The sequence below is a fragment of the Eulemur rufifrons genome, chromosome 8 (genome assembly GCF_041146395.1).
Source record: "Eulemur rufifrons isolate Redbay chromosome 8, OSU_ERuf_1, whole genome shotgun sequence".
Classification (NCBI taxonomy): Eukaryota; Metazoa; Chordata; class Mammalia; order Primates; family Lemuridae; genus Eulemur; species Eulemur rufifrons.
Window position 1 is genome coordinate 87,822,609 of NC_090990.1, and position 25,669 is coordinate 87,848,277.

Below are 25,669 nucleotides of genomic sequence, written 5' to 3' on the forward strand. Positions count from 1 at the left end.
GTAGTTCTGCAACATGGCTGCACATAAAAACTACTTGAAAGTTTAAAGATACAGAGTCTTAGGCCAGTCTCAGGAGATTTAATTCAGTAGGCCTGGAAATCTAGGTTTTTCAAATGGCTCTTACATGATTCTGATGGGGCTGGTCTACAAATGTCACTTGGAAACCATTGGTCAAATGATCAGTGTGTTATATTACGATTTGAAAACTTTGAAATCTATTCTTGCTTTTGCCAATGACTTGCTTGCTGTGTGACATTGGGCAAATGACCTCAAGGTTACTAATGTGTGATTTCCTGGTTAGAAAATGAAATGTTTTAGCTTCCTTTACTCCACTGGCATGAAGACTATAAAGGGTGCTGATAGACAATGGGTAGAATGTTCTATGTGAAAGGTACTTGGCATAGGCTATCAAAGAAGTCTTGGAATCTGTTCTGGTAAGGGCCTGTCTGTGTTTACTGGTCTAGCATCCAATGCCATCATTCTTTAAAATGCAAATCTACTCAATGATTTCAAGGAGTCTCTTGATTCATGCACTTTATAGATATTATTTTCATTAATTATCTTAAGAGTTCAGACTGTCCCTCCTCAAAGTCACCGAACTAGAAGAAATGCACAGCTGTGGCACTGCTGGAAATCAAAGTCCTGCCATTGCCGTGTCTCAGTCAGTTTGAGATGCTGTAACAGAATATCATCGACTGGGTGGCTTAAACAGCAAACATTTATTTCTCACAGTTCTGAAAGTGGAGAAGTCTAAGACCAAGGTACAGGGAGATCCCTCATCTGGTGAGGGCCTGCTTCCGGGTTTGCCAATGGCTGTCTTCTTGCTGTGTCCTCACAGGGAAGAGCTCAGAGAGGGCAAACTCTTGTGTCTCTTTTTGGGAGGACACTGATCCCACCATCAGGGCTCCATCCTCTTGACTTAATCACTCCCAAAGGCCCCACCTCCTAATTCCATCACACTGGGGGTTAGGATTTCACCACATGCCTTGTCAGGGAAGGACCACACTCAGTCCCTAACACTAAGTAACTGAAACTTGAGCAGGATGGGTGGCAAGATTTAGGCTTCAGTCCCCCTCAGGGACTCTATGGGAAAACCAAATTTCCTGGAACTGGGAAGAATCCAGGACGTTCTGAATTCCTGGCACAATCACAATCTCTTTTGGAACAAAATTGCCAGAACCGCCCTATGGCACTTAAGTTCCAAATCACATACCATGGGACCTCAAGACTGGCCCTGTAAGTGGGGATTGGCAGACATGCGCGTCAGGCGGCCGGAGGCAGCCGTCGCTCGCTATTGGCCGTGAGGAACTGCACCAATCGACTGTTCCGCGTGAAGGCTGAGGGCAGGACTTAAAGACCATCTTCCGGCAAAGAGAGAGAGAGGCGGGGAGAGGCTGTGGAGAGATGGCAGCACAAGGCCATCTTCCCTACTAGAGAGTAGAAGCCGTGAGGCAGGAGGATCTGTGGGGCCGAGGGGGCATAGGAACCCCTGTGGAAAGGACACCAGCTCTCCCAGGGAATCAGGACTGTCCCAGCTGCTCCACACCCGCCCTGTAGTACCCCTTTGGGGAGCAGGGCCCCAGTGTGAGCCCCACCCCTCGCCATCCTATAGCGGTGTCCCTCCCCGCATGGCGGGTGGTTGGCAGAACAGGGCTTGTCACTTCGTCTGGGTACCACCCAAACTTACTCTTCCCCACCCAAGTTTGATCTGTCTACCCTCACTCACCCCTGAGGTTATTAAACTGGCAAGGAAATATATGAAATCGGCATTTTTGAATGCTGCTTTACTCTGGGCAAGGAAAGGGAAGACTATTTCCATGGTCAAAGTATTCCAACCAATTCAGAGAAAAATACCACATGAAGTCAAAATATTATCATCCTGGCCAACCAAGGATTTTGCTTTATAACCGTGCTGACATGCAAGGTTTTTACAGCCTTGCCTCTCCCCTGGTGTCAGTGGTACGGCCCGCGTGCTCCCGCTGGGGGATGTCAATTCAGCAGAGGTAGGGAAGCATTTTTATCTGTGGGAGGTGGTAGAAAGAATAGAGTCCCTGGGAGGATATGAACTCTGCAGTGTGAAGGAAGAGTGAAATATCCAATCTAGGAGAGGGGCAAAAATGAGCCTCGTTATAGAAAAAAAAAAACAAAAACAAAAAAACCTGCAAACCCCTCATTGAAAATAGATTTGGGAAGGCATTTTTAAATGTCATCTTCCTGGAAGGAAAGGAGCCATATACTAGCAGTACATAGTGTGTGATTTCATTTGTATAAAGTTCAAGAACAGGTACAACTCATCCATGCTGATGAAAGTCAGAAGAGTGTGTGCTACAGAATGCTGTGTGTTGTGGGGGTGGGGAGGAGGGTTAACTGGGAAGGAACACAAGGGGAAATTCTGGGGTGCTGGGAATGTTCTGTATCTTGATTTGAGTACTGGTTATCCAGCTGTATTCACATATAAAAATTCTTTGTGCCATGTACTAAGATTTGGGTGTTTTTCTATATGCCATTCGTTACTCAATGCAAAAATTTTAAGCGAAGCTTCTTTCTTTCCCACACTTATGGATGTGGCATCTAGACAGAGGGCACCTGGGTATTGGGTAGGATGAGGATGCTGTTACTAAAACTTTGGCATGTACCAGGAGCAGTAAAGCCTGACATGGCAGAAGGACCACGGCTTTGGTGGTGGGCAGACCCAAGTCCACATCCTGCTTGCAGGGTTTACTCTGGGTTTTCAAACAACCTTTACCTCTCTCAGGCTTGTGTTCCTTCTCTGAAGTGTGGATAATCACATGTACCTTTAAGTGTTGTTGGGGATTCAACAAAATAATGTATGTAAATTGTCTTGTCAAACACCTGAAGTATAGCTAAAAAATGGTATTTATTATTAATACATGGTAGGTACATGTTCACGTAGACTATGATGTTAAAGAATTCGAGTCATAAAAATCAGATTTCTATCCTACAATATTCCAGGGAATAAAGGTATGAATCTAAATAATTATTTAATAATAAGTAAAACACTCCACTTATTTCTAAGTAGACATTAAAATATGTTAAACTATTAAAATATTTTATTATTAATATTATTTGAAATCAAGTGCATTTAGTGATGTAAGATCTTGGACAACTTACTTAACATCTCTCAGTGTGTTTCTTTATCTATCAAGTGGGATAAAAATACTATTTCATTAGGAAGATTATGATGATTCAGTTTGATACTATATGGAATGTGCCTTGCAACATGCCTACCTTGCTGTTAATTTCAGTTCAATGATTCAATTCAGCAAATATTTAATGCCTAATATAAGCCAGATATTATTTTAATTCCTAGGACTTGAAAACAGGAATACCACACAGCCTCTGCCTTCTGGAAGCTTCCAATCTAGTGGGAGAGACAGACATGCACATTTATAAGACCATGTGATAAATGCTACGTTAGCATAAGATTAGAGTACTGGGGAGGAACACAAGAGGCCTTGCACAATAGTCGGTTGGGATGGTAGGCATATTTAAATTTAAAAGGGGCATCACATCGTGACACTAGAAAATGGCAATTTAAGGCCATGTAGATGAGAGAGTCAGTGGCCAAAGGGTTACTTATATTTTAGGATCACAAGTTTATCTGTAACCAGGAGTATTCTGAAATTAGAAGTGGATATATAAAAACAGCAAAATGGAAAGCACACCAAACTACAGTGAGTAAAAAGGGGAATGGAATGGAATTCACAGCAGCAAAAGCGCTAATTCCAGTGACTCCAGTGTACACCACAGGCAGGCTCTCTGGCTGGGGTTATATCTGTGCTGAGGAGGGACAGTTGTTCCAGGGCAGTATTGAGTCATGTCTGTTTTGAGAATCTGGTGAAAGGTATGAACCTTTTCCAAGGAAAAATTAACTTGTAAAGAAACGAAACAGTTATAGTAATCTCAGGGAGGTTATTATCCTTTGGAAAGCTAGGTTATTAAGAGAGTTACACATGGACCAGCACAAGAAAGACCCATGAATGTAAAACTACTCAAGAGCTAAAGAACAAATTCCAGCTACCACAATGGCTCAAGAGAGAAAACATAGCAATGAAATTCTACCCAACAAGCTGAACAGAAAAATCTGTCCCACTTATCAGTTCTCTCAATTAATGTGAATGGCTTGAATTCCCCACTCAAGAGATACAGACTGGCCTAATGGATTAAAAAACACAAACCAAGTATCTGCTGTCTTCAGGAAACTAACCTAACCCGCAAAGATGCATTTAGACTGAAAATAAAAGGATGGAAATTGATATTTCAAGCAAACGGTAGCCAAAAGAAAGCTGGTGTGGCAGCCTTAATTTCCAATAACTTAGTTTTTAAACCAACAAAAGTAATAAAAGGCAAAGATGGTTACTATATACTGGTGAAAGGCACAATTCAACAAGAAGACATGACTATACTTAATATATATGCACCCAACTTAGGTGCACCCAGATTCATAAAGCAAACCCTACTTGATCTGAACCAAATCATAGATAACAATACTGTAATAGCTGGAGACTTTAACACCCCACTGACAGTACAGGACAGATCCTCCAAACAGAAAATAAACAAAGAAATAATGGACTTAAATAGAATCCTAGAACAAATGGGCCTGATTGATATCTACAGGACACTCTACCCAAAGTCCACAGAATATACATTCTTCTCATCAGCTCATGGGACATTGTCTAAGATTGACCATATCCTAGGACATAAAGCATGTCTTAAAAAATTTAAAAAAATAGAAATTATACCAAGCATCTTCTCAGATCACAGCGGAATAAAAGTAACAATGAACCCTCACAGAAATTCTCATTCTTACTCAAAGTCATGGAAGCTAAACAACCTTTTCCTGAACAATTATTTTATAAATGAAGAAATCAAAATGGAAATCAAAAGATTATTTGAATTTAATGACAAAGGAGACACAACATATCAAAATCTGTGGGACACAGCTAGCAGTCCTGAGAGGAAATTTCATTTCCATAAGTGCCTATATCAAAAAGATAGAAAACTTACAAATAGACAAACTAATGAATAGACTCAAAGAGTTGGAGAAAGAAGAACAGACCAACCCCAAACCCAGCAGAAGGTGAGAACTTATTAAGATCAAATCAGAACTAGATGAAAAGGACAACAAAAAAACCATAAGGGAAATTAATAAAACAAAAAGTTGGTTCTTTGAAAAGATAAACAAAGTAGACACAACTCTGGCTAGACTAACCAAGAGCAGAAAAGAAAAATCTCTAAGAACCTCCATCAGGAACATGAAAGGAGAAATCACAACCGATGCCACAAGATACACGATATCATCTATGAATTCTACAAAAATCTTTATGCACACAAACTGGAAAATGTGGAGGAAATGGACAAATTTTTAGAAACACATAGCCTTCCCAGGCTCAACCAGGAAGAAATAGAATTCCTGAATAGACCAATATCAAGAACTGAAATCAAAACAGCAATAAAAAACCTTCCCAAAAAGAAAAGCCCTGGTCCAGATGGGTTCACACCCGAATTTTACCACACCTACAAACAAGAACGGGTGCCCATCCTACATAAACTATTCTCCAATATTGAGAAGGATGGAATTCTCCCCAACACGTTTTACCAAGCCAACATAACATAGATACCAAAACCAAGAAAGGATGCAACAAAAAAAGAAAACTACAGACCAATATCTCTTATGACTATAGATGCAAAAATTCTCAGTAAAATCCTAGCAAATCATATCCAAGTGCTTATCAAAAAAATAATCCATCACGACCAAGTGGACTTCATCCCAGAGATGCAGGGATGGTTCAACATACGCAAATCTATAAACGTAATTCACCACATAAATAAAGCAAAAATAAAGACCATATGATCCTCTCAATAGATGCAGAAAAAGCATTTGACAAAATTCAACACCCTTTTATGATAAGAACGGTTAACAAAATAGGCATAGACGGGACTTACCTAAAAATGATACAAGCCATATACGACAAACCCACAGCCAACATCATACTGAATGGGGAAAAACTGAAAGCATTCCCACTTAGAACTGGAACCAGACAAGGCTGCCCACTGTTCCCATTACTTTTCAACATAGTATTGGAAGTCCTTGCGAGAGCTATCAGGCAAGAGAGCAGAATCAAGGGAGTCCAAATAAAGAAAGAAGAGACCAAACTCTCACTCTTTGCTGATGATATGATGCTATATCTGGAAAACCCCAAGGATTCAACCAAGAGACTACTGGAATTGATTAATGAATACAGCAAAGTCTCAGGTTACAAAATCAATATACACAAATCAGAGGCATTCATATATGCCAACAACAGTCAAACGGAGAACCAAATTAAGGACTCAATACCCTTCAAAATAGCAACAAAGAAAATAAAATACCTAGGAATATATTTAACTAAAGAGGTAAAGGACCTCTATAGGGAGAACTATGAAACACTGAGGAAGGAAATTGCAGAGCATGTAAATAGGTGGAAAACCATACCATGCTCGTGGATCGGAAGAATCAACATTGTTAAGATGTCTATACTACCCAAAGTAATCTACAGATTCAATGCAATCCCTATTAAATTACCAACATCATTTTTCACAGACACAGAAAAAATAATTATACACTTTGTATGGAATCAGAGAAGACCCCGTATAGCAAAAGCAATTTTAAGCAATAAAAACAAAATGGGAGGTATTAATTTGCCAGACTTCAAACTATACTACAAGGCTGTGGTTCTTTTTTTTTTTTTTTTTTTTTTTTTTTTTTTTTGAGACAGAGTGTCGCTTTGTTGCCCTGGCTAGAGTGAGTGCCGTGGCATCAGTCTAGCTCACAGCAACCTCAAACTCCTGGGCTTAAGCAATCCTACTGCCTCAGCCTCCCGAGTAGCTGGGACTACAGGCATGCGCCACCATGCCCGGCTAATTTTTTCTATATAGATTTTAGTTGTCCATATAATTTCTTTCTATTTTTAGTAGAGACGGGGTCTCACTCTTGCTCAGGCTGGTCTCGAACTCCTGACCTTGAGCGATCCACCCGCCTCGGCCTCCCAGAGTGCTAGGATTACAGGCGTGAGCCACCGCGCCCGGCCAAGGCTGTGGTTCTTAAAACTGCTTGGTATTGGCACAAGTGCAGGGATACAGACCAGTGGAACAGAACAGAAAATCCAAATGTAAAACCATCCTCATATAGACATCTAATCTTGACAAAGCAGACAAAAACATACTCTGGGGACAAGAATCCCTATTCAATAAATGGTGCTGGGAAAATTGGATAGCCACATGTAGAAGACTGAAACAGGACACACAGCTTTCACCTCTCTCAAAAATCAAATCACAGTGGATAATAGACTTAAACCTTAGGTGTGAAACGATTAGAATTCTAGAAGAAAATGTAGGAAAAACCCTTACAGACATTGGCCTAGGCAAAGAATTTATGAAGAAGACCCCTAAGGCAATCACAGCAACAACAAAAATAAATGAATGGGCCCTGATTAAATTAAAAAGCTTCTGCACAGCCAAAGAAACAGTCATGAGAATAAACAGACCACCTACAGAATGGGAAAAAATTTTCGCATACTACACATCAGATAAAGGACTGACAACAAGAATCTATTTAGAATTCAGGAAAATCAGCAAGAAAAAAATCAAACAACCCTATCAAAAAGTGGGCAAACGACATGAATAGAAATTTCTCAAAAGAAGATATAAGAGTGGCTAACAAACATATGAAAAAATGCTCAACATCCCTAATCATCAGGGAAATGCAAATCAAAACCACAATGAGGTATCACTTAACTCCAGTGAGAATGGCCTTTATCAAAAAGTCCCAAAACAACACATGTTTGCGTGGATGCAGAGAGACAGGAACACTCATACACTGCTGGTGGGACTGCAAACTAGTGCAACCCCCTGTGGAAAGCATTTTGGAGATACCTTAAACAGATTCAAGTAGACCTACCATTTGATCCAGAATCCCATTATTGGGCATCTACCCAAAGGAACAAAAGTCATTCTATGACAAAGACACCTGTACCCGAATGTTTATAGCAGCACAATTCACAATTGCAAAGATGTGGAAACAACCCAAATGCCCATCAATTCATGAATGGATTAGTAAATTGTTGCATATGTATACCATGGAGTATTACTCAGCTATAAGAAATAATGGTGATATAGAATCCCTTTTGTTCTCCTGGAGAGTTGGAACCCATTCTATTAAGTGAAATATCCCAAGAATGGAAAAACAAGCACCACATATACTCACCAGCAAATTGGTTTCCCTGATCATCACCTAAATGCACATTTGGGAATGACACCAATTGGGTATCAGACTGAGGTGGGGGGTGGGGGGAGGGGATGGGTGTATACCTACATGATGAGTGCATTGCGCACCGTCTGGGGAATGGACACACTTGAAGCTCTGACTCGGGGGGATGGGTGGTACCTGGGCAATATATATAGCCTGAACTTTTGTACCCCCATAATAAGCTGAAATAAAAAAAAAAAGAGTCTCTGTTTTAAAAGAAGGCTCATATTGCTGCACCTTCTCCCCTCTCTGAAGAATCAATAAATATTAACAACTTTATCTATTATGTTGCTGTATCACACTGATGATCCTTAAATCACTTCTGGTTAGCCCCCTGAATGTGTGATAACCTTTTCTATATTCCATGCTACCTGGCATTTCCCAGTATACTTAGATGTGAGACATTTTTCCAAGATGAAAATCTCAAAGAAAATCTGACTATAAACAATCTAGATGCTGCACTGTTTATCAAACCCTCCTGAGAGTAATATATCAGATATTTTTATATAGCACCTACTACTATCAACACTAATAAATGAACATTACTATTTTTAGCCATAACTTAGACTGGGTTGGTAGGACATTTGGCTAATAAGAACCATCTTCCCCTGCCTGTTTGCATATTCTTATCATATATTGCTGCAGATCCAGTCTTCTCTCATGGCCTCCTTGAAGGAGTCTGATGAGCTAATTTTGCTTTATGTCTTATCAGCAAGTTCTTGAAGATACAATGCCTGGAAGGGGGAGTCTGGGAGCAGGGCAGCTGCACCCCTGTGGTGTGTGAGCCCCCGTCTCCTGTATTTGAAGGCATGTACGAATGTACCAATGGCTTCAACCTGGACAGCCAGTGTGTGCTCAACTGTAACAAGAAAAGTAAAAAGGTGAGGAAGACTTCTTGAACTTTGTTTTGGATGATGCTGCACTCTAATCTTCATGGTCAATCCAAGAATGTTAAGTAGAAATGATCTGAAAGAATCCTAACAGGCAGAGACTTACTAAGATGGGATTCAAACCAGGAGTGTAGCTATTATTTGATAAGAAATTCAGAAGATACCACATTTTTGGAATGCCCCCTCCAAGTTCAGAACTTCCTCTGAGATAAGAAGAACTCAATGGATAGCATAGCTGGGTACATTCCAAAAAATGCTGAGATCCTGATTTGTCAATATGATCTCCTCTCATGCATGGCCACTGACATAAGTTGGCTAGGAATGCTAGCATTATAATTTTTTTTTTTAGTAGAACAGAGTCATGAACAGAAACACAAATTCCTCAGCAAAGCTGAAAGTGCTGTTTGACTATTATCCTCCCTAGAATTTTTGGCACAAAAGGTCTCAAATGAAAACCACAGTCTTATCGTGGTTGTGTGACTAAAATGAATTTTATTTTAGAATTTTCTCAAGCACCACACACATACATCAGACAGGAAATCAAGCAGATTTCCTAGGAAAAGATCAATGACCTTGATTTCTCCCCTGGCTCATGTCTTTATCTTAGTGTCCAGCACTCCACGGTAAGCACAGCAGAACAGATGTGAAAAGAATATGCCATAAAATGAGACCCCTGAGAAATCAAACGCATCTGTTCGCACTGATCGGTTAAGAAATGCAGGAGTTGGACAGATGAAGGGAAGGTTGTCTATTAATATATTTCTAAAATATTACTTTCTTGGGTTTTGTGAGTTTGTGCTACTCTCTGTGTTCTAGATAGAGCATACTTTGCAGTTATCAGGGGTACGAAGCCAAGAGTTACACAAACTAGCCAACATGTAGAGAAAGGGACTAGAACTTCGGTGAGATAAAAAGCAACTATGGTGCATCCATTCAAGCAGGGAGGCAAACCCACACCATTAGGAAAATTATGAATTAGTTTCACTTGGTGAAACTCATCTTGAAAAAAATCTGACATTTGCCGCATGTAGTATTTGTGTGATAGCAGGGATGAATCAATGCAAAACAATACCATCTGGGGAAAAAATTCCAAAAATAGCTCAGAATACATGGGCTATGGTTGATAGTTCATTATATCCTTATATCCAAAGGAGAATACACTGCTAATAAATTTCATTAATGGAAAAATTGTTCATGATTTCTTCACATGGACAAAGCAAAGAATTGTCTTAGCTTTCTTTTTTCCTGTCAATAACAGCATAGTTTGCTTCAATAGCACCTTTTAGTCTAGGTTCTAGAAGTTGGAGACACTACCATTTAATCAGACCACTTTTTTCCCCACTCTCAATGAAGTTAACAAAACAGTAATGAAGATGTTCTTTCCTTTTGATATTCTAGCTTCCCATCCTCTGCACTAAAGAGGGACTGTGGACTCAGGAGTTCAAGTTGTGTGAGGACCTGCAAGGGGAATGCCCACCACCCCCTTCAGAGCTGAATTTAGTGGAATACAAGTGTGAACAGGGATACGAGATTGGTAAGGATGGGAAGGAATGTTGAAGTCAGTTCTCAGGTCATCCTTTTATTAGGCCTAGCTGGTCTTGAATCAGATACACTGTTCTGTCCAAACTTTTACTGCTGCAGTAAAAATGAAATTGACGGCAAATTTGCAGGGCTGAGAGTGGATGGATTTGTGGCAGGATTTCCACATATGGCATGTGTGCTGGGCTCCTCCATTTTCACTGTGGTTGCTCCCGGAGTGGGGAGTTCCTGGAAGGGACAATTTGAGATTGCACTCGCATGCGTTGTTCTTCAGCCACTCTTTATCTACAGGTGACTAGGCTCCAGAGCCTGTGGACAAATTCGTATTTAAGTAATTACAATTAAAGGTCTTTGTGGCCAGAACTGACTCAACTTGGCCCTGGCTGGCCCCAAGCATCATAGAAACGAGTTGCAGTTGGTACAAACCTCATGAGATTACTTCTAAATTCTGAATTGCACTGGCAGGGAGTAATGCTGTAGGACATTCTAACTTGTGTAATGCCAGTGAGTATAATTTGCATCCACTGGAAACCTCACTAGTTTCTGTAATGGCTGTTTACCAACTTCAAGATGGTGTTTGCACTGTGATGTGTTGTGGTCAGGCGTGGAGTATCAGAGAGCTCACATATGCCTCTTGAGTGGTGTTTCATGAACAGATTCTCATCCTCCAAGCCCCTAATTTCTGCATTAAAATATCATATACTCACATATCCAGAGTCCTTAAGAGAGATATAGTTCTTTTTATTACTTTAAAAGTCACTGGAAGACATAGAAACATAGTGAGAGCTGAAAAGAACTTGGCAATCATTACATCTTTAGATGAGAAAACAGAGAACCCTGACAGGGTGTTTTCTTTGAATAGATCTTTAGGAAACACATGCAAGGCAACAGAGGGAGATTTTCCTTCAAGAGATCAACACATGGCCAAAGTCTCTGCTTCTGATTTTCTGTTGCTTCTTTTAATTACATGAGTTTCTTAGTTGTCAATGTAATGATCTTCAGTGTAGCAACAGAGAAGATATTCCCTGGGGTAATTTCATAATTTCTGAGCCATTTTTCCCCCAGCTAATCAAGTTCTTAGGCAGTGGTTGGTGCAATTGTGAGGTGCCAGAAGATCACATAAGCAGGAATGGTATTAAATATACTAAAAAGGCATTAGCCAATCAGGATAGACGTTGACTAGCTAGAGTCCCGGAGTGGGGTTGTGGAGGTCTGCCAGACCAGGAGTTAATCTTTCAATTGCTGCATCATGCAGAGATTCAGGGATCCCAGTCTGGGGGCTTATCCTGGACCCAGCAGAAGACAGGGCACTTGGAGCAAGGGGGGAGGTAGCTTGGGGCAGTAGGTCTTTACGAATTAGTGTGAAAGTATCCCTACAGGTACACAGTAGAGGAATGTCATCCGTACCTGTAACCATCACAACGTGATGATCCAATTAGAGAGAAATTGCTCTTGGACAATCAAAGCTATTGATTCTAGGATGAAAAAGACTGAGGTCTGGGAAGTTCAAGTCTGTGCTATAAATTTCTGTCCCTTCAGGTGCAGTGTGCTCCCCATCGTGCATAATCCCTCCCAGCGATCCAGTGACGCTGCCTGAGAACATCACTGCGGACACTCTGGAGCACTGGATGGAGCCTGTCAAAGTTCAGGTGAGGAAAGGGATATTTTCATGTGCCCAAGATGTGAGGCTGCTGAGCAACTCTCAGCCGACAAGATACTCCGTGGGGCAATTTCCGAGGCTTTCAAAACATCCTTAAAGCAAGCAACCACATGGATCATTCCTAGAGAGAAGGATTAAACATCAAGAAGAAGAAAAAGGAAAGCTTGAGTAAAAAATGGCCACATCTAAAGGAAAGTTGAAAGATAAAGCAGAAGGAAGGCTCAGAGGCAGAGAGAGCAGGAAGGAAAATGAAAGAGGAAAATTACTACTAATGAAAGAAAGGACAGGAAGAGTTAGGATGAGCCAGAGAAGTGCGTGCAGGTGAAGGAAGGGTGGAAAGGAAAGGATGGATTAGAAAAGGTGAAAATGAAACTGCAAGTGGGGGAGTGAGCACAGGAACTGAGTGAGAAGAGGACAGCCTTTCCTGGCTCCATCTCCTTCTCTCCTGCCTTCCCAAACCTGAAATCCTTCCCCTGGGCCCTCTGCTACTCAAAGTCAGTCATCAGCAGAATCTGCATCACAGCCTCCCTTCTGGGCTTTCTTTCCACCTGAAGCCTGGGTTTGCCCTGAGGACTCTGCCTCCCTGCAGAGCTCTCTGGTCACTACTTTCTCTCTCATGCTCCTCCTACCCCTGGGCCTGTGAGAGGGGTAGCCTTCCCCCCGCTGCTCACCACTTCCAAACCATTTTCCCTTCTTCTCTGCTAAAATCACCTGCATTTGAATCTAATGTCAACAGAAAAAAACACTCACCACCCTCAATGCTGTTATCATCTTCCCAACCTTAGCACATGCCCTCCCCTTACTCCTTAACCAGGCTAGCTCCTGGGTCCTGGTCACCGTAGCCAACCTCCTGTGAGAACTCTCACTGATTTCCACATCTCCTCATTTGGTTCTTGAGAACCTGAATTCTTAGTTCTGCGGCCTCCTTCCCTCCAGCGACCACCCATACCCTTCTAACTCCGCCTCCCACGGACTTCCTGGGCTCACCCTGCGCCTGCCACAGAGGCCGAGTGGCTATTTCCTGAACATGCTGGGCACCCTTGCCCCTTGGAACCTTCGCTCAGATATCGGCACACTTTTCTCCTTCGCTTTTTCAGACTTTTACTAGAATGTCAGGAAGGCCTTCTTTAGCTATTCTGTCTAAAATTTTAACTCCCCTAACATGTTCTGTCTCCCTTCTCTCCTTTATTTTTTTCTCCTTAGAACTTGTTACCAAGAATATTATTTATTTTACTTATTTATCTTATGTATTGTCTCCTTCTGCCACTAGTACAAAAAACCTCAATGAGGGATTGTATGTTCATTATTATATCCCCAGATCCTAAAATGGTGCCTAGTATACAGTAAGTGCTCAATTCATATTTGTGAAAGGAATAAATGAAAAAGAGAAAGAAAAAGGTCTGCAAGACCTAAATGGAGAAGATCCTGTTGTGGGTTAGTTATTTCTTCTTAGAATGGGGGAGGGTGGTAACGTCAGAAAGCCTGGGAGCTTGATTGCTGTTAGATTATTTAACAAAATTCTTGCAAGATTGTTCCTATAGAATGACCAGAAGATGGACTCTAGAGATACACCACATTCAGTCAAAAATCATTCTCAGTTCTCTCCTTTTTCCTCGTGGGCTGGTTGTGCTTTATTATGGGCAGGCATTTGTGTCACAGCAGGAGGGTGGGGAGAGAAGCACTCCAATTTAGCGGGAGGGATGGAAACTAGCAAGGCCCTGTTCATTCAGCCATTCGTTCATTCAACAGACATTTATTCAGGCTTCCTGTGTGCCGTGGAGCTGTGCTGAGGGCTGGAATATGGACATGGAAAGTGCCAGTCCCTCTGTTTAAGGGACTCACCATCTGGCCGTGCAGACAGATATTTAGAATAAGTGACATGGGGCTGTTTGGCTGTGGCAGAAGTGCTGTGGGAACACCTGAGAGGAAGCCGCCAACTCTTTGGCTCAGGAGCCTGGTGGAGTTGGGGGAGGATCAATGGACTCACCAAAAAACTTTTCCTCTGGGCCTTAAACTATGATCCAAAGGAACATTCTAGACCAGTAAAAGTTCTATGTGGCTGAAACCAGCATATGTGTGGTAGTGAAGGAGAGGAAAGATGGCCGTAAAAGGATGCGATGGGGGAGGTAGGCGGACCAGATCCTGCCGGGCATCACACGCCCCTCTTAGGATGCTGAGCCCAGTGAGAACCCTGCGTGGAGATGGAGCACGCCACAAGTCCAAGGGCAGTGTGAGGACTGGGTTGGAGTGAGGAAGAGAACATTAGAAAAACACCTGGCCTTTCCAGACGTTTTGTTTCACTCCCTGGTCTGTTGTTAAGGTTTAGCTAAACTGCAGTAGCTGCAATGACAGTGTCCTGGAGAGAGAATTTCTGCTTCACGTATCTTGGTATCCAAATGGCCTAGACCCTTTCTTTCAGTCCCATAACCTCAGCTTGCTATGATGAAAGACTTGTCTTTCTCTATAAGCAGCCAAAGGGGGAGAAACTTGGACATGCAAGAGCCGTTTCTTTCTCTTGGGACATAAACTAAAGGAGATCCTTCTGCATCTGCTTCACCATCCACCCCACAAGGCATCCAGTGGGAACAGCCAGTGGATGTAGGGTTTGTGAGGCCCAAGCGCAGGCCTTCCAGTAAGTGGGATTTTGTCCACCTCTACCTTTCAAAGGGGACATTCAGAAAGGGGCAGTTCATTTGTCTTCATGAAGACAGCAGGGATACCAACTGTAGAGACTTGACCACTTCCACCCTGGAAAACTACTTTCTCTATTTTATTAAAGCCTTCCTTTCCTCAACTATCCTTCAAGAATATCATTATTGTCGTTTTACCTCTATTCCATAGCATTTTGTTTATGTTTACATTCCTGGTGCCTTTTTCAGTGCCTGACACTTTGTAAGTGTCGATTGAACATCTATTGAATGAGCAAAGACATTGATCTAGCACCTGTTCTAGCACCATTTTCTACTTCAGAAGTAAATGTATATTTTTTCCTCCAACTGGGTACGGTTAGTTGCTGGCATATCCTTGTCCATTTTAAGTTCCCCACCTCAGAAAGAAAATGTAGAAGACTTCTCCTGAAGCTGCGCATCAAACATGATCATTTGTATCATTGCATTTGTCATGGTCTAGTCAGTAAATTCTTGGTTTTGGACATAGGTTGTCCAGGTATGATTTTGAAGATGATAATGTCAGAGGAACGCTATAGGCCTTGGAATAAAAAATGCATTTTTTTAAAATCTGAGTTTTTACCCATGAACTCTGTTATTCACCAACCGTATAACGGTAGGCAATTTGCTGCACCATGCCTCCATTTCCTAGTGTGTAAATGAGAATAATACCTACCTCAATAGGTTAATATGAGTACCAGGTGATGAGAATATGGATAGAATTTAACTTGCTGGGTGCGTGGGAAGCTTCTGATCAGTTGCCATTCTTATTCAAGGCAGGGTGCTTCCCTCACTTGTGTCTGCCTCCTCTCATTTGTGACACTGCCCTGCTCTTTATGACTTGGGGGCACAACTAAACTGTGTGTCTGGTCACAGCTTGCTGTATTGTTAGGGGCATGATTGCTTTAGTGGAACCTTGAGATTTGTGCTGAATTTCTATGTGAAAAAAAAGTGAAGTAGTTAAATTAACTGCTTCCAAAATGTAGGGGAAGAATTGAGGAAACTTGCAAAATGAGCCTTATCTTTACCTTATAAGAGTAATTTGTTCCTGGGGCGGGAACCCAGCAGTCAGAATTTCAAAAGTTGAAATAATTAACAACATTTTTATGTGTTACTGAACCCCAAATCAATATTCTTGATGCCAAAAGAAAATCAAGTGGTTAACCTAATAGTTTATACTAATTATCATAGAATAGAAAAACAAACTGTTACCTGTGCTCTCTCAGTTTTTGCATAGGTGTTAAAGAGTATTGGTTACAAAGCTTGCAAAGGATACTCTGTATTCAGGAAATTGAAACTTTATTGTAGAAGAAGAACAAGAAAAGTCATGGAAGCAAGGGAAATGATGATGAGATGATTGCCTTTATATTCCTCAGGGCTTCTAAAATGAGATTATGCACCAACCACAGATGATCTCCCCATGTCTATCATTGTGGTACTCAGTGGCTCATGTGGGGTGGGAAATCTAACCTCGTCCTCATAAATAAGAAGAAATATCTTGTAAACCAAAGCAATTGTATTAAATGAAACTCTACATTGAGTAAAATCCTCATAATTCAAATTGACTTATCTTGGGGGTTGTTACATACTGTACTCAATCTTAAATTTTGGTGTCTTTAAGAATCATTTAACCAGCATGGGTTCCACTCTTCAGAAAGGCTGGGCATGCCTTGGAATATGCATCTTTCACAAGCATCCCAGGCAAGTCCACTATAATGCTTTGAGAAACACTACTATTACAAAATAAAATACCAGCAAGGTAAATATTTTAAGTACAAGCACACTTTTGGAGCATGGCTCATTTGTTTATTAAATGATGCTTGCCTATTTCACGACAATCCCTGCTCTCTGGCGTATTTCAGATACCTTTGTATCTTGCAAGACTGAACAGCAATGGATTAAATTGCATCATTTTCTTAGTCTGTTCCAATGATTTAATTCTCTATAATAAAAAAAATGTTACCTTGCATTTGGATAACACTTTATATCTTAAAAATCACATATATATATCATATATATAATTTTATTTGACTTTCATCACAAACCAATAAGCTAGGAAAGGAAGATTTTGTCTTTATCTTGCAGACGCAGTAGATATTGTTGGATAACCTGTCTAATACTGCACAGCTGGCAAGAAATAAAGAAAGAAATGCCACCAACTTATCAACTCCAAGTTCACTGTGATACTCCCTGCATCACTATGTTTGCTGTAGTCTGTCTTTTTTCCCACTGGTATATATTTGGGTTAATTTTCCTATTAAATAGAAAATAAGTTACTGCTCTCAATGTGAGAAACTCCTCATTTCCAAATCTCCTCCCCTCCCCGTGATCTCTAAAAAAAAATTTAAGAGAGCTATTTCTCGCAATACTGCTTTTCTTTATTGTGAGAGAAAGTTTGTTTGTTTGTTTTTAAAGAACAATCAAGTACCCTTTTTTATATGCCTACAGAGTTTATGTGCCTTTCTCTGGGAGTTATGCTTTTTCATTCTTACAAATGATGCCTGAATTCTAGAATAATATACTTTTTATTAAAGGAAGAATTTCTGAGGACTTAGGTAGTCTGAGGTTTCAATGAAAAACAACTCAAAGTAGCAACTGACATAAAAAAAAGAATGAGGTCCTCTTGGGTTCACATACAATGTCACTTACTCCTTGGAGCCTCTGTCTACTCATCTGCAAGAGTGAGGATAATATTATCTTTCTTGCACAGTTGTTATCAGAATTAAAAATAACACATGTGAAACGTCTTGCACAGTTTCTAGCACATAGTTCTTAATTAAGTGGAAGTGAGATTTCAATTCAATTAGTACCCATCTTACCCCTGGAAATATCCTCTGTCTCTAAAAAGATATCACCAGCTATCTCCATGAAGAAAAAAAATATTGCTTTATAGTTTGCTTGTTTGTGTGTATCTGTGTTTGTGTGTGTGTGTGTAGGGGTGTGTGTGTGTATAGACAGAAATATCTAGATCATTTGTCTTTTTCTGTCCGTTTTACAAACGGGGCTGGGAAGAGAATTAACAGCTATTCAGTGTTTCCTATTGGAACACCTCTGGCTACAGAAGCAATTTCTAAAAGCGTTTGCTGTGAGACTGAGCAGAGAGGACAGCTGAGAATACACCATTCTTCTGGAATGTTTCGAGGGTGTGCTGGCTGTGGGAAATAATAGGTAAGGGTTTGAAACTCCCAAATGGACTCTCTGGGCCCTTCCTCCCTCTCTATTACACACAGGGATCTGGACCTTTCCAGGGTGGGAGATGTCCCGACGGAAAGGAAGGGAGCAGGCAAAGGGCTCCCTGGCGGTCCACTCAGTGCCCGCTAGCCAAGGTGACCAGGCAGTGAGATCTGGCGGTGGTGACAGGGCAGCTACACCTCAGTCAGTGCTGGCACCCACTGCTCATGCCCTCGGTACCTGGAACCAGGCTCCTCTGCCCGCTCCCCTGGCTCCTGGAAGCCCCGGGCACCTGCACCGAGGGCTGCGAGGCGCTCCCCACAGACTTTTGCCAGAAGCCCTGTGTCATGTTCTCATCTCTATTTTTTCCTTTCCTTGATTTTTTTTGTTTCTTTTTCCTCTTTCCTGTCATGTTAATTCCAATTCCCCACTAAACCAGAAGGTTGCTGAGGGTAGCAGGAAGGGTATCTTCTGCCAGTGTCACCACAGTGCAGGCTGCCTTTCTCTGTCCCTCAGCACGCGGTGCCTGTGCGAAGCCAAAGAGCCTATAACAGAGAAGGGCTCCCACGGAGCTATTTCTCAAAGAAAACCTTGTGATTTGTCGACAGGCCTATGCAAGGCTGAATTTGTATGATTGCCTTTAACCACTGTGATAAGAGAGTGTTTTATCACATCTCCTGACTTTAAAATAGGTAAACTAATGTTTTCGCTTACACAGTAGTGGTCCTTAGAGAAACTGATTTCATGGAGAGAATTTTTTTACATAGTGTGGCAATTGTTTGCATGTAAATGAGTTTTCCTAAATTGCATTTGAAAATGTTTCCTTCCGGAAGTACAAAAGCATCCATCATAACATCTCATTTCTCCTATTATTTTGCTTCATAAATTCCTTTTTCTCAGACTGAACAATGCTTTTCTGTTGTTAGTACTATCATGGTAATGAATGAGTGAGTTCCAAATGAACGAGATGTCCCTGTGGCTACACAGGGTGGGTGGCACACAGCCCTCAACACTGTGTGTTAAACTCCCCAGCCCAGCAGCAGGATCGCTGAGTCATAGCAAACCTTATCAATTCTGACTTTGTTTCCCCAAATTCTTCCCCCAAAGATTAACAGTTCTTTAAATAAGAACAGAATGTTTCAAAGAGAAAGAAGCAGGAAGAAAAAGAGCAGATAGTATCCTGCAGGAGCCAAGATTTCCAAATAAACGGGCTCTTAATGCCCATCCCCACCCCCCAAAGTGTCCTCTTGGTGGGTGCAATTGTATGTAACAGCTCCAGTGACACTTGCTACAACTCAGTGTAGCCTCAGGCATAAGTCATGGAAAGGTCTTCTTTTTCATAATTTTTATACACAGAATCATTCCCTCTAAGCATCGAGTGTCTCATCACTAGAGAGCAGTAGACAGAGAGTCTTGGAGGAAAGGGGCAGAGGATCCAAAAAAGAAAATTGTGGAGTTGTGCACTATGCATGGTCTAAATAAACACGCAAAGCAGTATTATATTTTATTTAGGGTTGCATACAGTAGCAATGAGGAAATTGTCACAAACCTGGGAATTGGCAGAACTTTGTGGCCTGATGTGATTCACAGCTCATTCTGTCAGGTAATTATTCCTGTTAAAAACCAATGGGGCAATTTTCTGTTAGACCTTAATGTTGGCTAACCATGAGTTGGTGACCTTTAGCAAGACCTTTAACCAGGCAGCAGCCGTCACACAGCCTTGTCACCGTCCTAGTAACCCTTGACTGACCTGCCAGCCTTCCCTTGCCTCCTTCCCTTCCTTCCTTTCTCTTTCTTTCTTCTTTCTTTTTCTCCTTCCTTCACTTCTTTCTTCCTTCCATCCTGCTCCTTCCTCCATCTATTTTTTTTCTTTTATTTTTTTCCCCCTTGCTTTTTTGAAATTTTCAAATGGCCCAAATGGGGAAATTTTTAAACTGGTTTTCTCATGAAAATTTCATTTTGAAAAGTTCAAAACAAATCCTTGACAGCTGTTCACAGTCAATTCATCTGAGAAGTTGCCTGCTAATAGCACAATAGGAACAGTTGTAATAATATACTAATGCGTAGAAACAATGACAAATTCTGAATAGTTGTTACCGATGGAGAAGAAGGAAGGAGAATAATATTTGAGGGACATATATAAGGGACATTAATTGAATCTGTAGTGACATACTCTGGAGAAAGATACAGCAAAATGTTAAGATTTGATAAAGTGGGCAGAGGATATAAAATTGTTCTTTCTATTATTCTCTATGGCTTTAAAATTTAACGTACATGATTGCAATTTGTCAAAAGTGTTCCAGAGAGTGAGAAAATTATGGTTCATCTCACTGATTTTCTGCCTGTTATACCACCCTTTTGCACCTCAAATATGCCCATAAAATTGAGTCCTGAAAAACATTTGAAATTTTTCTCCAATTATGATTTGTAAGTACTTGTTCGAAAGATGGCACGTGCGTATCTTTATAGATCAGGGGCATCTTTATGGCATGGGTGATTTTTATAGGAGAAGCCTAGAGATACAACATCACAGTTAGCCGTTGGCAATGCTTGTAAAACTTCTCTCTCCAAAGTCACTGAGATAAGAAATAGAAGCAATAGGCAGTCCCTATTGTCAAGGATTTTGCAATCTGAAAGGGATATGACACAGGTATCACCAACTTTTGCAATTTTTATAGAGATTAAGAGGGGTTGTCAGTCTGAATTAGTCTCAAAACTAAATTATAGATCATTAAAGAATCCATGAGATGAGTATTGTCAATTCCACTATTATGAATTTCCTCTTCAGATAGACTTGCACATAATTTATACATAAGCTATATTCATTATAACAAAACACTGAGAATAATTGAAATATTTATCAACATGGGTCTGGTTAAATAAATTAAGGTGTATTCGTGTAATGATACTATGCATCCAACTGAATGCAACATCCCAGATACCCTAAAATCAACAGAACCCAAAGGTACACTGCAAAGCAAAATAAAGTAAGACAATCAAGTAAACAACAATAAACCAAAATAAAGAGCAAGATAAAAGTATGTTATACTACAATTTTTGTGAGAAAATAAAGAATTTATATATATATGTATGTGTATGCACAGAATATCTCTGCATGACGTTTGAAAAAGATCTAGAAATAGGATGGAAGAAACTGGGTAGTTGGGGAACAGGAGTAAGAGCAGGACTGCACCCTTTTATGCCTTTTATGCTGTGGACATGTATTACCTTGTAAAAAATAAAATTGCATAAAACTACAGAGATGTAAAATATAAATTGGGAATAATAGGAGAAATGAGCATTGGAAAAAAGGATTGAAAGTAAAGATAGATTCTTTCCTTTTTTTTTTCTTTTGGGATATATCTGTAGGATTCCTAGAGTGTTAGACGAGCAACACTCCTGCCTGCATGAAAGCAGTGGGCAAGGGAGGAGGTTGGGAGGGCACAGGAGAAGCTGATTCAGTCAGTCCCGAATTCCCTGAAGGATCTGGTTGGCGTCGTCTTGTGTTTTTGCCAAGGCTGAGTGTCCCTGGATGTGGAGGCATCGACCTTCTTCCAACTACCTCTCCTTGGAGACACTGAGATCTTTGAGGGCAGCAACTAGATTTATGGATTTTTAGACCCTCTTGCTCACTGGGAAATCTGGCCCAATGTGAGTGAGGTGTGTATGTGTGCATATATAAATGTATATGTATATATATGTATATATAAATTCTTTATTTTCTCACAAAAATTGTAGAATATTATAATTTAATTTTGCTCTTTATTTTGGTTTATTGTTGTTTATTTGATTGTCTTACTTTATTTTACTCTACAATGTACCTTGGGGTTCTGTTTATTTTAGGGTATCTGGGATGTTGCATTCTGTTGAATGCATAATATTCATGGCCATTGCTAAGTAGAATTCCAATGGAACTTGATTTAAAACATACACAAGAATCATTTCTAGTTAGCAGAATTATTGTTTATATGCAAATGGTTCTGCTTAAGTGGCTTTAAGTGCAGGACCATAACTCACTTTTTCAGGAGTCTGAAGACCCCTGTTGTTTACCTTATATATTTGTTTTGATAATCCTTTTATAGTGCAATAATAAGCCAAGTCACCTTCTAATAATATAATATGGAGTTTTGAATATCAAACTTTGTGAGGATTTATACTATTTATTTCCCCTCTAGAGAGGCTATGAAGGAGAAGTTTTGGATTTTAGTAGCATAATTCCAGAAAAATATTGTAGATTCCCATTCTCCTTTCTGGCTTTGAGTTATATATTCATATACCTACATATTGATATATGCAAATGTCTCCAATCTGATTATTGCACAGTGCTAGCATTCTAGGATGTATAATTTCCAATTATTGGAGGTGCTATCTTGTGTAAAGCTCGTATGTCATCGTGTATTATTTTTCTTTTCAATTGCACTGAATTCCATTGTACTGATTAAAATATGAGTATGCAAGTCTGCAGATGGGTGGGTTGGGAGCCAGCTGCGGGGAGAATCTTCTTTTCTCTTTGGAACCTGCCATGGGATTTTCTCTTTTCCTGAGAAAAGTGTATCCTTTGAAAATTTTGTAATACAAAAAGAAAAAAAGCTCAATGAAAATGAGTTATTTTTATTTAACAAAGAGTAGATGACTGTTTAAATGTACATCTGGGAATGGCCATTGGGAATGAGACAGTCACAGGTGTTTCAACATGAACATGTTTGCATTCCCACCAGCTTGATGTTGCTGCCATATGGAGTTCCTGTGATGTCACATGAGCCCTGTCTGTCCAGTGTGTGGACTATTTTATTTCCTGCAAGGAAGGGCCGCATGCTAACAAGAGTTGCCGAGAAGGCAATGTTACCTTTGGTCCTGGCTTGGCACTCCCATTTTGTAATCTAGGATTTCTGAAATCCATTTTTAGTTGAAAACTCTTCTGTAAAACTATATATGCCAGCCTTTATTGACAAATCCATGAAGTTTCTTCATCGACACAACCATCTCATAATTTCTTATAATATTATTTAAAATTTCAAAATAAATGGAACTGACATTGTGCCTAAAACCAAATAAAACTCGTTATAATATTGAGAATGCTTTTTTTTCTAACCACGTCTACACTACTTTGAAAATTTTGACACCTTGAGGAAGGAAGAGGAAGATGAAAAGGATGAAAAGCCTTCTCCACTGGGAGTCCTCACCGTGGCAGCCTCTGGTGGGGTGAACGGCTCCACAGCAAAGGGCAGGTGGCTCTGTCTTTCCACGGGCACAATCCTGATACTCTGGGAGTGGAGCTGGACTGGTGAGCTCAAGATTTGTCCCTTGTCTCGCAGACCAAATGTCTTTGCTTTTGTTTTCTGTTTTCCGTCTTCCCCTTTAGAACATCGTGTGCACAGGGCGGCGTCAGTGGCACCCAGATCCCGTCCTGGTCCACTGCATCCAGTCGTGTGAGGTGAGTAGGTCTTCCCTGCCCCAGCCCAGGCAGGGACTCTGCTGTGCTTAATTCACAGAACTTGAGTTCTTCTCATTCAAAATCCTCTGTCTCCCCATCTCTTCTGCCGTTTGTTGAATCTCTTAGATTAAGTTGGCTCTGCAATCCCAAATTTATAGAAATTAGGCTATCTGATTTTTATTTTGTTTTTAGCAAAATCTTCAGAGTTCTGCTTCAAATAACTTAATAAAAAATAAGTTAAAAATCAAGTCAGAATTATTTATGGTTTGGGGATTCTGTGACTGGGCATTGTCTGAGAGCTCCATTAGCTCAGGGTTTTGCAGACCAATGGCCCACAGACAGATTTGTTTGGTCAGTGCAGTGTCTAAAAACACTTTTTGAGGGGTTGCCAATATTTAAAAATTGGGATTTTACATACAATCCATATGTGCAACTATAACATTACACACATAGACACATACAGGGAATGGATACGCTTGAAGCTCAGACTCGGGGGGATGGGGGGCATGGGCAATATATATAACCTGAACTTTTATACCCCCATAATGAGCTGAAATAAAAAAAAATGATTGGAAAAAAAAAAACAAAACTTTTGCTCAAAGATTTTCCTCTGGAAAAACAAGAATATCTGGCAACCATAAAATCAATTGGCTGGATCAGAGTGGTAGCTACAACTTCAGGACAACTCTCTCCAGTCAGCACAGTCCTTACCTCTCCCTGTGGCTACTTACCACATTTAAAATAACTCCCTGGGTCACTCAGCAATCTGTGTTTGCAGCCTTTTAGGTAGACCTGTTGTCCACTGTTGATTAGCCAAACTGGGTCTTTACTACCTCAAGAAATCCTGTCTACTTCTTCACATAGTAGATTCCACTAACAGCAGGGGGATTTGGGTGCTGGGAATTATTTAGTTAGATTAATTGGAGTTAACAAAGAAGGGTCAAGGATGAGAGAGTCTTAATGGAAAACAATGACCCAGGAATTCTGCAATGAGGGAGGGAGATGCTTACATACCAGACACACACACACACACACACACACACACATACACGCGCACGCGCGCCATTTAAGCCGTCCCACCCTGGGAATAGCCAGGGACAAATACAAATATTCTAGTCTCAGTCATAACAGGTTTTGCTATCCAGATCTCACACTGGAAGTAAATAAGCCACTTAGCAGCAGTGCTTGGGTCACTGGCTCCTCTGCGTGCCCCAGGGAGAGCCGTTTAAGTGCCATCGGTCTCCAGCCTCCTCCCCTAGGCACACCCAGCCCGCACACATGGCCACCCCCCTATTCCTCTGTATCTCTGTGTCTCTTGATCTAATTCTGGGAAAGTGGGATCCACATGAGGCCAGAGAGGGGGAAAGGGTGGAGTTTGAGAGAAAAGAGAAAACTGGGTGGGGAAATGATACCAATAAAAGAGCGTTCTGAGAGTGCATCAGGAAAAATGCAAGCATGGAGTGTGCTTTGTTACCATGTGGGCCAACAAAACAGCTCATCTTCTGCCATCATTAGAAAAACAGATGGCAGTGGGGTGGAGGGGCGGAGGAGAGTGGTGTGAATCATCCTCTGGGCAGGGGGTACAGAGCAGGAGGAGGAGGCCAGGGAAGAAGGAAGATAAACAGACAGAGGGCTGGGGAGCTGGGAGGAGATCAAAGGGACCCTGAGAATTCCCTTCTGCTGCTTCTATGCATGATCTCAAGTGGGAGGGTGGCTGACAGGGCTTGGAGCAGGCTTCAGTGTTTCCCAGAAGGTTATGATACAGAGCTCTCACCATTTGTCCTACCCTCCTCCCTGTACCCCAGCACATCCGCTCCTTCTCCTATCCAGGGCTTCCTAGGCTGCTGTCAGTCCCTTTGTCGATGTGACAAGACCTCTATTTCCTCTGAGGTCTCCCTTGCCTGACTGCCACCATTCACAGCTGAACCCTGATGCCTGACAGCTGTTGTCCCCAAGTCCAGTGGTTCTCCAAGTGCAGCCCCTGGACCAGTCCCACCATGG

The 25,669-nt window shown here is 41.1% G+C and overlaps 1 protein-coding gene across 1 annotated transcript in view; it reads left to right on the forward strand.

Annotated features, from left to right (window-relative positions):
* PAPPA2 (pappalysin 2) overlaps window positions 1-25,669 on the forward strand; it is a 306,873-nt gene that overhangs the window by 242,664 nt on the left and 38,540 nt on the right. The window contains exons 17-20 of the mRNA XM_069478386.1: window positions 9,021-9,189; window positions 10,597-10,732; window positions 12,277-12,386; window positions 23,597-23,668. Coding sequence (XP_069334487.1) covers window positions 9,021-9,189; window positions 10,597-10,732; window positions 12,277-12,386; window positions 23,597-23,668 — 487 coding nt within the window. The remainder of the gene's footprint in view (window positions 1-9,020; window positions 9,190-10,596; window positions 10,733-12,276; window positions 12,387-23,596; window positions 23,669-25,669) is intronic.